The sequence below is a fragment of the Patella vulgata genome, chromosome 3, assembly GCF_932274485.2.
Source record: "Patella vulgata chromosome 3, xgPatVulg1.2, whole genome shotgun sequence".
NCBI classification, from domain to species: Eukaryota; Metazoa; Mollusca; class Gastropoda; family Patellidae; genus Patella; species Patella vulgata.
The window spans coordinates 41,367,646-41,382,658 of record NC_065881.2 but is presented as its reverse complement, the minus strand read 5'-3'; the positions used below and the strand labels follow the sequence as shown (position 1 = coordinate 41,382,658).

At 33.2% G+C, this 15,013-nt stretch overlaps 1 protein-coding gene across 2 annotated transcripts in view; it reads right to left on the bottom strand.

The window, feature by feature from the left end:
- Positions 1 to 5,441: 5,441 nt before the first annotated feature.
- The window catches only part of LOC126814537 (protein FAN), a 34,029-nt gene continuing 24,457 nt past the window's right edge, over positions 5,442 to 15,013 (bottom strand). Inside the window, exons 16-31 of one of the 2 annotated variants that reach the window (XM_056099378.1) lie at positions 14,863 to 14,965; positions 14,650 to 14,719; positions 14,200 to 14,331; positions 13,858 to 13,900; positions 13,137 to 13,318; positions 12,655 to 12,763; positions 12,477 to 12,547; positions 12,019 to 12,086; positions 11,613 to 11,680; positions 11,245 to 11,306; positions 10,934 to 10,995; positions 10,047 to 10,103; positions 9,376 to 9,520; positions 8,831 to 8,972; positions 8,067 to 8,176; positions 5,442 to 7,520 (exon numbers count right to left, since the gene is read on the bottom strand). In XM_056099378.1, the coding sequence (XP_055955353.1) occupies positions 7,429 to 7,520; positions 8,067 to 8,176; positions 8,831 to 8,972; positions 9,376 to 9,520; positions 10,047 to 10,103; positions 10,934 to 10,995; positions 11,245 to 11,306; positions 11,613 to 11,680; positions 12,019 to 12,086; positions 12,477 to 12,547; positions 12,655 to 12,763; positions 13,137 to 13,318; positions 13,858 to 13,900; positions 14,200 to 14,331; positions 14,650 to 14,719; positions 14,863 to 14,965 (1,516 nt within the window). In that variant the 3' untranslated portion in view covers positions 5,442 to 7,428. The remainder of the gene's footprint in view (positions 7,521 to 8,066; positions 8,177 to 8,830; positions 8,973 to 9,375; positions 9,521 to 10,046; positions 10,104 to 10,933; positions 10,996 to 11,244; positions 11,307 to 11,612; positions 11,681 to 12,018; positions 12,087 to 12,476; positions 12,548 to 12,654; positions 12,764 to 13,136; positions 13,319 to 13,857; positions 13,901 to 14,199; positions 14,332 to 14,649; positions 14,720 to 14,862; positions 14,966 to 15,013) is intronic. The other variant, XM_050539753.2, reaches the window with a different exon arrangement.

The window sequence follows — 15,013 nt, the reverse complement described above, 5'->3', positions numbered from 1 at the left end:
TGGCTCCGCTAAAATTTAGTACATTGTAAAGGCCCCGGATGAAAATAAAGCGCACCTTGATATCACGTGACACTGACAGGACCCCGCCACATAAAATTTCGAAGCTGCCCAGAAAATGATAATACCACTACCAGTTCGAACAAAAGATCGTTATTTCCCCAAAGGCTTGGGGTATAAGTTTCATCTCAGGCTAGCTGTGTAAAAAAAGAAATAATAGTCACAACAACAATTTTTATTTTTATTTTCAAAAGATTCATGTAGTATGTGCATTGTTTCGCCAAGATACTTTATTTAATTAGATTTATATTTTTAATAAATAATTTTCCGCCTGTCCATTTTACTGCTATATTCGTAGTCTCTATCATCCATACAATATACTAGGTTGAATACTACTAAATTAGCTCATATCTTTTAGAAAAGTTATTTGCTTTCTTTAGTTGCGAGAGGAAGGCACTACACGCAGATCTGCAAACTGCACAGACATTATCAGGCCATCAGGGGTGGTTTCCTGGTGTCAGGGTGCTATTAAGTATTAAACGGAGGCCCTGGCAAGGAACGGCGTCTTGTCGTGCGGATGGAACAAAAAACAGAGACCCAGCGTTCTCACTGGCATGTACACGAACACTTGGCAGTTCGAATTCAGTTGCTGTTCAGTTAAAATCCCCCCCCCCCTCCCATAGCCGTATTCAATAACCCGGTAGGTGCAGAAAAGTAGGACGTTTAACATCATTTCATTCATTCATTGTTGAAAATCAAGCGAATGGATCCGGGCGTTAATCTAACGAAAGGGAGAGGAGTTTAATATAGGCTATGCCAATTCCTATTCAGATAGTGCCCCCCCCCCCCACACTCTCATTTTCATATATTCGCGCAATAAATACGGGAGGGTGGCAGTGGGACAAATTTATTCTAGCTGTGTTGATAATGGTGTATATGTGGTACAAAAATTGCTTATTCCTCGTGTTTTCACAGGTCGAAGAAAGCTATAATAAAATATAAAATGTTTAAGGCGTTTAATAAAAAATGATCGTCCCCCAAACCCGAAAAGAACCAACCGTTCGGACAGTCAAAACTAAGACGTGTGTCAGTTCCTTTCGGAACGGTCTCTGGTCGAATTCATAAAGAATGAGTGTAATATTACGAGAAATGTGGATAAGTAAATTAGGTATAGTGATACCGCAGGTTGAAACAGAATTGATGAGGACAATCAAGTGATAACATTGTAAACAGTGTTAATCCCGAGTGGTATTCTTCTTGTAAATAAACAAATAAAAAATCCTGATACCGGGAAGGGGTGTGAACCAGTAACCGTGCCTGATCATTCTATATTAAGACACTGCAACAATTTAATTTAGATAATAAAGTTTTGACAGTGGAGATTATCTGAAAGTATATTGTTCTCTTTTAAATAAAAAAAAAGTTATCGATCTGTGCAGCCCACAGTGGTAGCCTATATATAAACTTACCTACAGGGTATTTAAAAACGAAAGGGGAAATTAGATTTAAATTTAAGTGAACCAATTTTACGTTTGAGACATGAGAAATACGATATTGTTGATTGTAGTTAAAATCCCCTTTAATTATAATAGTGTCTTTACCTTTCACAGTCAGTCAGCATCTTACATAAATTATAGGCCTACTAATTTCCTCCTGGGACTTGACAGTTGACACTAAAAGACTACTAATGATAAGCACCCTTATGTTTAATATCTCGCCCAATTTTTATCAGTTTAATCTCGAGAGAGGCAAATATACCGCGCTGTAAAGTAATTCCTTTGAAACATGATCCCCTGCCCGCATTGAATTAACTGTAGGCCTACAAATAAATCTAATGATCACTATCAAATCTTTAAAGTTTTGGACTCCAGATTTTTACGTTATAATTTTAGGATTTCAAGGCCACTGCAGATGTACTGTAGGCGTAAGTCGGAATTTAGTTATGAAGGAAATTTGTCAACTTTGGATATTTTAACATTTAACTATCATGCGAGATATTGTTGCGAAATTAAAAGATTGGCTATGACTAGTAGTTCAAGGGAAACAACTCTTAAAATAAGCTGTGTGAAGCACGATATCAATCTGTTTTACAGACCTAATGCGACATCCGTCTTTTATCTCTGTCCAAGATGACTGACCTTTAAAAGGTCAGACCGCTGTAGTTCTAAGGGTGACGTCACATCACAATGTTTACCAACAAAGCAAGATGGCATCGATAACGCCAAAAAAGATTACTTCTGTGGCTTGTTTTTGTTGTTTTAAAACAAACACGAGCAGGTCAATCAGATTAGACGGTAAAAAATGTACTTCTGAAAGAATTCAGAGTAAACAAACGGAAAATCGTCAAATTGATGGTCACACGTGCGTTGTTTACATTGAACGTAGTAATATGAACTGGTACGGGCAAAATTATATCGTTTTACCCATTTTACGCCTCCGCGTACTATTTTCTGTACCTATTTACGCTAAATATGGAATATTTTTTATCAAAATATACTTCAAACACCTTTATTTATTTTTCTAATACTAAAAAAAAATGTTTCAGAATTTAATTTGTCGAAAGAAAAAAGTTAATATTCACTGCGGATCCGTGTGGCACGATATTAGTAAGGGTGGGACGATTTACCCAATACTACCCAATACCACCCAATACCACTCCAATAACATATCAATATCACCACATACTACCCAATACTACAAGATAATGATGCAATATTGACATATCATTTGATTTCTTTTCAAAAATAGAGAGTTATATCCCGGGAAATGTACTTCAAATGCGATACCGATGTCTGGCTGTTCCATTTGCCTCCCTATACCACCCCAAAAAAGCTAATAATAACCCGATACTACCAAATACTCATCAAATACTATCAAATATGATCAAATAACAACCTAATATTGTCAAATAACAGCACATTAGTATAATTACTGCAACGAATATTCGATATTTTGCAGAAAATTGTAATTTTTACACAGTTATCTCCCTTTACAACCGGTAAATTGATTTTAGATTGCTACTCGGTTTAATCATCTTCTTTGGCTTTGCGGTAGGTTTTCAATCGACAAACTTAAAATAAGAAAAACAAGTATGACGATATACCACATTTTATTCCCAAAATGACCCATCTATCTGTTACCACTTGATAAGGTCGTCTGTCAAACAAGGTGGGTTTTCTCGGGTCCCCCGGTTTCATCTCACTGTTAAACACCCCTTCGCTCAAGCGAGTTAATGAAATAATATTTAACTATATGTTAGTCCCGAAATTACCTAGTTAGTGTCGATTGTTTGTATTCATTTTAAAATTAATGCTTTAACACAACAATTGCATAATATTTATATTCATTTTTTCATATCAACTGTTAAGTTATTGCGCATTTACTTACTGCACGATGTTTTATTTGAAAATTAACAAAATTGCACATGTTTCTTTCTAGTGTGTAATTCTCGACGCGACACATCTCAGTTCATCAAAACTATCATTTGCGGCCTGTTACAGCTCTGTCGGTTTCTTTGATAATATAAATAAACCAGAACTTGATTGCCCAATCAACAATCTTTTCCCCATTGATTAATTGTTAAGTCAGGTGGAATGTATATACGAGTAGAGCATTACACATTTGTAATAAACATGTACAATTTCGTTAATTTTTAACTAAAACATCGCCCATTAAGTATATATGCAATAACTTAATCGTTGACACGAAAAAATAAATATAAACATATGCATATTAATATGTGGGATGAAACTGGTGACTGTGTCTATTTATTTAGGTGGTAATGACATCGCCGCGACATCGTCACCTGTGGGTATATACCGTAGAATACTTAGAATTTGTTCAATAGTGTCGATATTCGAAGAATCGGTGAAAGTTTGACAAGAGGTTTTTTTTTTCAAAGGCGACTGGTTTGGAACCGGAATCATTTAAAAGACAAAGAAGACGCGTTAATAAGTCATTAAAAGGCAGATATAAAGATAAATTCGTGTGCTTTCCTGACATATTATACCCAAATGATTTTTACAGGATGAAGAAATATTTATAGTATAAGAAGACTTTTGAGTGGGCCACGAGACCGTTAAATGAACATTTTTATATCAACCTCTAAAATACTCTTTTATTTGGATGCTTGACTGTTTATTTTATAAACTGATTTTATTTAATGCATTTTTAAATCTTTGTTTACTTCTTTAAAAACTCTTTTTTGTCTTGGAAACAAACTGCAAAGCCCAACAAGATGATTAATCCGAGTAGCAATCTAAAATCTATTTGTCGGTTTTAAAGGGAGAGAACTGGGTAAATATTTTATTTTTCTGTAAATTATCGAATATTCGTTGCAATTATCATAGGCGTACGAGCTGGGGGGGGGGGGGGGGCTGGGGGGCGCACCAAATGCTGTGAAAATTTGGGCACACAATTGTACTTTGTAAAAGTTGTATAAAAAATATTGTGTTCTTGAATGTGTCCAATTTAACAGCGAATTTATTATTATTATGTAACATACTAAGAACCTAACTACATGTACATTTTTTGGGCACCAACCACCACCGCCCCCCCAGGACGATATTAGGTTTGTATTTTATAATATTGGGTAGAATTAAGTAGTATTTGATAAATATTTGGTAGTATTGGGTTATTATTTGCTTGATTTGGGTGATATAGGGAGGCACATGGAACAGCCAGACTTAGATAATCACATTTGAAGTACATTTCCAAAGATATATCTCATTCTTTTTGGAATAAATCAAGTAATATGCTCATTCGGCACCATTATGTTGTAGTATTGGGTAGTATGTGGTGATATTTGAGTGGTATTCGGGTGGTATTGGGTAGTATTGGGTAAATCGTCCCGCCGCGATATTAGGACTTCGTCGGCATCATCTGCGAATTGCTCTTCAATATTATTACTGAATGAATGTAAGGAGATTTAAATGCTCAGTTAAATATTGTACGTCGCTATCTGAAATTCCATTATGTCACCATCCTGCCACTCCTCCGTGGTCTTATACTATCTCATCACTATCATATTCACGATTATATTGAACCGCCCAGTTAGTTGTACCACTAGTGCGCGGGTCTTGGGGCGACAGACTGTACAAATGTTCCGTCAACTCTCACAAAAGAGACAAAATTGACAAGCAGATCTCGAGATTCTGTCCCATTTCAGTTCCTCTCGTTCACAAGAATTTACTCCGAGCAATGACCTTTGAAATCCCTCTTCAGGTTGATCGCTATGTTAACTTGCATAAAATTGCCCCCCCCCCCTTCACAGTTTCTAGATCCGCTATTGAACAATCCTGTAAACAAAAATGAAAAGCAATAATTTCTTTTGTGACTGCTCCTATCCATGTAAAATGTAGATTCTTAAATAAATTATAACAAACAACATATTTCACCAAATCAACCTTTATCAACAAAAAGTAAATACATTTATATATTTAAAATTCAACTACATGTATAACCTATATTTCTCTGATAACAAACATTATAATATTAAATTGTACATTATGTTGATTGATAAGTAATGCTTAACAATAAAGAATAACAAATAAAGAAAAACATAACAATAAGTATTTTACACTTGTTTTGACAATGTTGAAAGGGACAAATTTATAAAGAAAAAAAGAACTTTGGCAATAGTATTAATTAATATATTCTTCAAATTCACTTATGAGCAAATCAATTCTGACCTTCATCTCCTTGTTGACAGTAATTAAAGAGGCATAATCACTGTCAACTAGAAATTAAATGTAATTAAATTCATTTCAAATTATATGGTTGTCAAATCTAAACCCTATTCAGAGAAAAGCATTGGACAGAAGAGTATGCAGATAAAAATCACCATAGCCTCAAATTTTATATACAATCTAATGTATCTATTTTGCCAAATCTCAATAGATCAAAAATGTTCTCCAAAGCACTAGCATTTCTTTAAATCACATAGGCTTTTGATAACAAAAAGACAAGCATATAGACAATATGGGGTTATTACTATCAGTTTGATTTAAAAGTAGCATTCTGAACACAAAGAACCTTAGCTACCAAGAAGTTTATATATATATATATTTCTGTGCAGTAGGGCTTATGTCAACTACACAACTAGGATCAACTGCTTTCAACCAGCTGCATGTGTGCTTAGGTTGATCAAATCAGTAGTGGACAGACATATAATGTTATACAGCACTGATAAGATTGATTATAAGAAACAAGTAATATTCATGTAGATATATTTGTTGTGTATAACTGGGAAATAATACTATAGTAGGGTAGGAGTTACATGTATATTCACTATGAGTTATTTAGGAATAACACTTAGACTTAACTTCACAGTAGGTTGATGTATATTGGTCCAAGGTGCAGATGACATGTGTATTGACTGTGTTTAATTGTACTAAATATAGTTTCTCTATGATTACAAAATAAAGAAATACTGGCACCATAGCTGTCCTAGTTCTTGACTTGGATAAGGAACAATAAATTCAATGTCAGACTTTTGGACAAAACATACAAATTTGGTTTTGCAGTTGTAAAATATCCTTCACTTAAAGTAAATTACCAGATGTTATTCTGTATAACATATTCTAATCATAGGCACTTTTGATATGTTTTTGAACAATATCTAACGAAAAAGAACTATTTCTTTCTTAAATAAGATCTCTTTTAATTTAAATGTACTGTGAAGGGTGGAAAACAGATCCAGCCACTTTCTGGGTAAAATCTCCATCACAGCACACTGCATGGTATATGACTGTCTTCATTAGCACGGTGGAATTGGGGGTGGAAATAAAATCCCATTTCATTTCATTTCAAGATAGATAGACCCCACAGATATAAGTCCACACATTTTAAGTACCTTTCTTGATAATAAAAGATGCATAAGTAATAATGTCATTAACAATATATTAAATATTTTATGCTTAATAACACTGAGTCTCTATCTTAATGAATCAGAGAGAGAGAGAGAGAGAGAGCGAGAGAAAGAAATGGGATTTAAGTCTACATGACACAAACTAGGTCATTTCGGTACTAACATATAGTTTAATTTTATTTCATTAATTCGCTTGCACGTAAGGGTGTTTAGCAGTGGGAGGAAACTGGAGGACCTGGAGAAAAACCATGAGGATGGACAGGCGACTCAACTCAAATCCCCACTTGACTGAATGAGAATGACAGACTTTATGATGAAACATGCACGCTTTAACCATTCGGCCAACCAACCCCTACTGAATCAAATGAATTGTGTGGCAAATTAAAATATATAATAACTTGGAGTATTTCCTTGTTACTTTCACTCCTTGTTGTCAACATTGTTATGGTCTGCCTTTAATGAGTATTAAAGATCAGTATGTGAGCTTTTTATCACTTCTCTACTACATAACTACCTTTTATCTACCTATAAAACCTCTGTATATAGATCATAATGTTGATGTTTTATATATTTGGTTTCCATAATTTAACAGATTTATCAGCCCCACCTGTTAAAATACATCTATCTTGTCCTATATCTAAACTCATTACAGCACCTGTAATCATAAATATTCTTCAATTTTAATTTCAAATCAAATTTAGATACAGTGGAATTTTTAGAGATATGTATGGAAATGGATGTTTGGAAGAAAAATATCTATGTTACACTAATATTAAAGTATGGATTTCTCAGTCCATTAAAAGTGTTTTATGTATATTGTGACTTCTTCAATACCTTATTTCCCCTAAATATAACTCTCCTTTCAATAAGTGCTGTATCATTTTCTATGTTTCAATGCCCACATGACATGTTTGGGGCAAGGGTTTACTCATGACAGAAAGCACTAATCTCGTTTCATACATATACACAGCTCACATACTACAACACGTTGTCTGCGATTTCACCTCGGTGGAAGCGGACGTAAAATACAACTAACTCATCATCATACTACAACAACACTACATTTATGACACACTAACTAAGTGAAGTAAATCATTTATTTATTAATCTGCCACCAACACACATACATTTTCCATTTCTCATTTTCAATATTGACCTTCAAAAGGATTTTTGATTTACTAGAAATGACAATAAATCATACCTTCATGTGCTTTCCATCTGTGTACTTGCTGTGCCTTTTCAATATCCCATACATAAATAAACCCAACAGAATCTCCCATAATAGCAATAGATCCAACCCAATTCATACATCTAAAATAATTAGACATATAGTAATTATTTTGAGTTAAAGTAGGAGTTCCTGTTTTTAATGACTCTCAGAAAATATTTCTAAATATACAAGACAAGGAATAAAATGTGAAGAAATACAAAAGGTTCAGGTCAAAATTGGAAATGATTACCAACACAGTGACTGTTTGATGATGTTGGTAAACTTTAAGAGTCAATTAAAGTACAATATTAATCTGCAATTAAATTAAAGTACAATATTAATCTGCAACATTTTACTACTCGCTGTAAACAATACCTGCCCCAACCTTAAATGTAAAGCGGGAAGTTAAGACTGTGCATATGTCTGATTTATACTATAGATAGGTGTATTCAGGGAAAAGTTGATTACTAATAAAGAAGCTCATCTCAATCTCCACCAGTCAACTGAATGTTGTTTTTTCTTTAATAAACAAATCCAAGAGCTTCAGATAGTTGCTTGGGATTTGGTTTAATAATAGTAAACAGCTTTTAGTAGTCTTAGAGCCTTCCACACAGAATTAGATGAAATATATCTAGGGTCTCACCATTAAAAACACATTAATTTTTGATCTCCAATTTCTCTCCAAAATATTGTTTTAACTCATGAGTGACAGCCTTGTCCTATGAGATATGAAGTTACAGGTAAATTAAACTTACAAGTATTCAGAATGAATATCTTTAGTGAATATTTCTGTACATGTTGCTGTGTCTATAACTTTTAATAATTTATCAGCTCCACAACTTAATATTCGTCTTCTATCTGGACTGATGAGAATGGCATTTATTCTGTCTTGATGAACTAATAACATAAAGTAACAACAATTATATATATAAAAGTAGTCCATGTTAGTCGATAAATATTAAATTACAAATATCGTTTTTGAAATAAAGCTGAACAGTAGGATGTTAAGCCCCATTTCATTTTTTAAATAAGTAATTACAAGTGCTCTACATAAGTCAGGATATGTTTACTCCAACATTTTAGAACACCAAATATCACATACGATTGGGGGTGGGGGGGGAGACCGGAGGACCCACAGAAAACCCATGAGGTTGGACAGGCGACCCTACTAGGGAATCGAAACCCCACCACTTGTGTCAATGACAGACTTTGTGATCCATTCGGCCACCTAACTCCCCTTGGGGGTGGGGATGATTGTTAATAGACCTTTCTCTTTGTTATAACAATTGTAACAACTTACCTGGAATTTGATTACTCATATAATGATTATGAGATGGTGATAAATCCCATATACACAGACTACCATCAATAGTACCCGAGACCAAAAAACTGACTGGGTCATCTAATGTAAAACATGTTACACCACAATCATGATCTAGTTGAGACTGGGAAAATATACATTCATTTTGTTACAAACATTTATGAATATTAATCTTAATACAAATATATTGTTATTACAGCTATTGAAGTTAGTTAATCAGACTAGTTGTACAGATTAATTGTGTGTTTGTTACTGTTGGTAAAAGCTGTTAGTGAGAAATAACATGATGTATGAACCAGTTATCCAGTTATCAAGAACCTGACATCATGCAGACATAAAATGTGTATGTTCTTTGCTCAACATGAAAACTAAAACTTTATCCATTACACCCTGTAAGCGCTATAGTTTTTATTTGTTTGCCAGTCTCTGTCAGTGACTGTCTTGAGTCTAGTGTTCTACTATAACTAAATGCTGACAATTTGTATAGTGTATCAAATGTTATTTACAAGTAGTTTAGTGTTGTAAGGACCACTAACAAACAAACAATTGACTTGTAATAATATTTTATGACTACCACTTTATATTCCAGTATCGTTCCATACATTTCATTGTCTAACTTCAACACATTTCATAATATTACTTCTTCTTACCATATATACTGGAGTTTGGAATGTGTTTGTGGAAGAATCTTGGATGTATTCCCAAATCTATAATAAATGTTTAATCATAATGTAATGAGGGACACAGAAATCAAGCATTCTGAGAGTAATGCAGAATCAATATATTATGTCACTTATCTGCCCCTACAAATTTGAAAATACATGCATTTATAAGAGACTACAAATACATTTCTGTCAATTTTCACTGAATTGGTCTGCAACTCTACTATGTAAAACAGTTACTGTCCGAGTTCTTAGACAGCAGCTTGATTCCAGAAGGAAAAAGATGTAGCAATTTCTATCAGCAGACTCGCCCATCGAGTCTGGCTGGCTAGTGTTTGAGAATGACTTTAGTATTGTAATCTATACTATGCTTGTATCCATGTATCCGGCTATGATATATAAAATGTAAAAACGAACTGTTGCATTGTTATTCCTGGAAAGACAAACGTCTTAAGAAAACAGTAAGAAGTAAATACACAATGTGAAGGGGAAGCAAAGACAACAAGTGAAAATACTAGACGATCACAAGGCTACTAAGATATGTAGTAAGAAAAGATGCATGGGTTGTACGTAGGATGTGGCGACCGGAATCAATGGCCCGCTCTTCATGTCTGACAGAAAGACCCATGGTGCTACAAAGGATCACTACTGGGCTATATGACTTCTTATAAACATCACATTTCAAGGTAATACCAGTACATTAATCTCATTATGTTGTTTATAGGAATGTACCATTATCCAGTATTATTTATGATCGTCATTAACATTTATCAGGGTTGCGTACTTGATTCAATTTATGTTTTGATTTTTTATCTTTTTAAGTGATTAAGTATTATCTGAGAACCAGAATATTTTTTTATATGGCCTAAACTGACCTTGATTGTAGAATCCCAGGAAGCTGTATATAATAAATTTGATTTCCATGCTAAACTTGATACTGTAAATACACACACACCACACTAATCACTAATCTAACTTACATTACATATTCATCAGGTTCATCAAATAACAGAACAATCAGGTTTTTTAAATAAGGTTTGTTTTTGTTTCTATAAGACAGTAGTTATCAATAAACATGACCACTGCAAAAAAAGTGGCATCCTACTTCAATATGGTTGTATTCAACACAAACAATTTTAGTACGATTTATTCTTACAAGATTTACTAGCGAAGAAGAGACACATACCTGCATCATCATGTGCTGATAAAGTTTCTTTTACTCTTCCATATTCTATACTATAAAAATACCTGAAATATACACAGTTCTAGTCTAATTATTTACTACCAAACGCTAAACCAATCCATGGCCAGAGGCCGCAAATTGAAAGATTGCAAAATCATATTCTAATATACACGAGCAAGCTTTGATGCTCATGGGTCTTGTCTGTGATATCACTTTTGTGGGAGAAAACTGATGAGGTTAGACAACCAACTTTACTCCTTATCACATACAAATATGGGACTGGGAGTTAAATCATAACACATGCATCTAATGGCAGACCTTCTGATATACATGTTAAACCACCCAATCAACCTTTAATAAAGTATACTTACACATGATTATCCCATGATCCTACTACTATAGTTTTATTATCAGGCATTACAATACAGGATGATAAAGCCTGAAAATTATAAATATATACACATATAACATTCATTAGGATTTCATACAGAATATAAACTGTGATGCTCACTAATGGCATGAAATAGCAAGCATTTATTTATTCTATAACTAGAAGGTGAGGTTTTAGAAGATTATGAACAGAATAGTGAGCAAGGCATTTTTAAGGGATCAGAAGCAATGAGGCATAGGGGGTTCTAGACATTGGGGGTAAAGGAAGCCAAGTTCTTGCTCCACTGCTTTTTTAATTTTTATAAAGGAGTGGGGAAACTGTTTTCAGCAGTGAAGCATTTGCCCCAGTACTTAAATGCTCCGATAGACTGAGTAAATTATACTAACCATACTAGACATATTAACACTACGTAGCTGTCTTCTATCTTCTAATGAGTACATCTTTAATAAATTATCTGTTTGATACAAATCACCTTATTACAAGTTTGACAATTAAAATAATTGTTTAAAATATGATCATTCTATTTATTGATCATCTCCACATATACCATCAGTGGTGTATACTGAATTCCAGTTGGTTTGGGTTTCAGAGGAGGTGCAGACTCAAAATTTGAAATTACTTAAAATGATATTAAAGGGTGGCAGATTGAGGTATCCCCCCCCCCCCCCACCCCGTGCAAAAAAAATACCTTTTGCATATAATGAAAATATGCAAATAGCATTGTTTCAAAATGTCTCCACCAAGTTAAAATATTACCACCAAATGACATTTACCTTGTGAAACTGAGAAAATATCACTACAATATTTACCTTGTGAAACTGAGAAATATCAAAACAATATTTACCTTGTGAAACTGAAAAAATATTTGGAGTATCTGGCGATAATCTGGCATCAGTAACAGCTCTGTAAAAATAACTATATCATGTATTACAAATTTATAACAGATAGAATAAATTATATGGAGAAAAAAAAAAACACATTTGAAAATGATTCATTCAAAAATTTTATTATCATATACATACTCTCTATGTAAACTGTACTGTAAATATATATCCATGTTTTGAAGATCTTCTAATGACATTGTTTTTACAATTGATTTTGATAATTCAATAGGTGGTTCTTCAGGCATATCTAAAATATTATAATTTATATACAATGAACATTAAACATTAAAAGTGTGTGTAGGGGAGGGGGAGCAAGCATGTTACCTGGCCTCTGAAGCAATGGTGACAAGCCTTATGAGCTCATAAACCATTGCTACATATACTATAGTAACGTGATATATCTGCCAAAATCAAAACTGAACAAAAAGTTAACTTTTGTTCTTAATTTATTCTCTGGAAGTTGTACAGATAACATTTGGCATATGGAACATAACAGGTTAGTCACCGCTGCAATACGATAAAAATGGCCAGATTATAACCAAGCATAGCCAACAGTAGCAGTATGAAAGGAAGGCCATGATACATTAAAAAGTATAACCGATACATGTAAAATATATTACCATTGACTTTTGGTTGAGTAGTAACTGTATTATTATTTTTACAATCTTGTGATATAGCTGATCTTGGTATAGGCATAGATGAAAACCTATGTGGATGAGGTGTCATGAACAACTGTTTAGGCGTCTGGCCAAATTCCATGATCTGCGTTTCCATGCTAGATCTTTCATTAAAATCTTTATAACTAAAAACATACACCAAATAAAAAAAATTAGTAAATAATATTGGCACAATAACGACTTGCCAACCAAAAAGGTTGCTAGACAATAAGGTTGCCCCTGCCCCTGCCATTTTGGGTTGAGTACAAGATCAAAAGTTCCATAGGGCGACCGAGAGATTCTAATTTAGATTTGAAAATCTATATTTTATTTAACTTATCTTACACGTCCAGAAAATACCTCAGAATGCACCAAATTGAATCTATTTTAAAAATATTTCTACAGTCTATAGGAGGACTGGACTATAAGCTTTTTTTCTTAATTCAGCCCCCACTCTACCACTGACATGTGCCCCCCCCCCACTCACACGGTTAATCACATGACTATAACTCTAAAATTAATTAGCCAAAATTGTTGGAATTCAGATCGGATGATAACTTTCATCTCTAGAGTATTCACAAGATTTTACAAAGTGGACATGGGCAATAAGTCTGAAACTTAATACCAGATAATTATGCATGCTTGAGCTAAAGTATAATAACTTGAAGCAATAAAATAAACTTACCTGTCAATGTCTATAGCACCTTCATATGTTAAATAATAGAATACTGAAACACACAAAATACATACTGAATATATTTATATCATTGTATTTTATCACAATCTTATAATTATTCAACACTGATTATTTTATTGTTAAATTTGACTATACCACTCAATTATAGAGCTACTTTTGTGTTTTTTTCCGATATATAGAAATTAATGTCAGTAAGAGGACATGTTGCATTCAACACATTAATTTCGTGTTTGCATCAATTCCTAGTCTTAGCAGTATACAAGTTTTAGTGAAATAACAGCTCTCTGTGTTTTACAGTACAACTACAACAAATAAAATCTGTGTACTTACAATTACTAGCCTTTTCTGCTTCTAATCCTCTTTGTTTATAGCCAAATATTAAATCAATCCAGTTGTGAAGATTTTGAGATACATAATCACATTCCAAAGCTTGTCTTAATTTACTGATAAAATCAGCCGGATCTGAATATAAGATGAAAGTTTACATTGAAAATCATAAATAAATAAATACTCAAATTGAAAAATAGATAGATACATAGGTAGATGGTAAGAGCTTGTTTAGAAACTTTAACATCAATAATATATTCATATACTGAACAGTAAACGAACCAAAAAAAAAAGAATTTATGAACAATAAAATCTCTTCGTTGTAATGTTAATTTATGAGAATTTGTATATCAGTTCTTGTTAAAAAAAAGAAAAAATATTTTCAATATTACTTTTGACTTAAAGTATGGGAAAATGCCAAATAAATATTATAAAGTATAAATATTTTTATACCGTCTGCCCAAGGAGGCAATTTAACATCATCAACTGGGCGGCCATCTTGTCGAAAACCAAAATTTACAACCTGAAAAAAAAAACAAAAAAAGAAAAAATTGGAATACATTACAAATTAATGATTATTAGCACAATCATATCCTTGTTTAAAAGTAAAAGCAACCATATATAAATTTCTTGGTGAGTACCATTGCTATATTTGATGACATTTACCTTGGTATGTTTGAGAAAATCTCCCTCTCCATCATAAAATTCAGGCACTAATTCTTTGAAATCAGCTGCTCCCACTAAACAATTATTCCATGTATCTTGTAAACTATAGAAAAAGGGAGGCACAATATAAAAATATGAAAGAAAAAAAAAC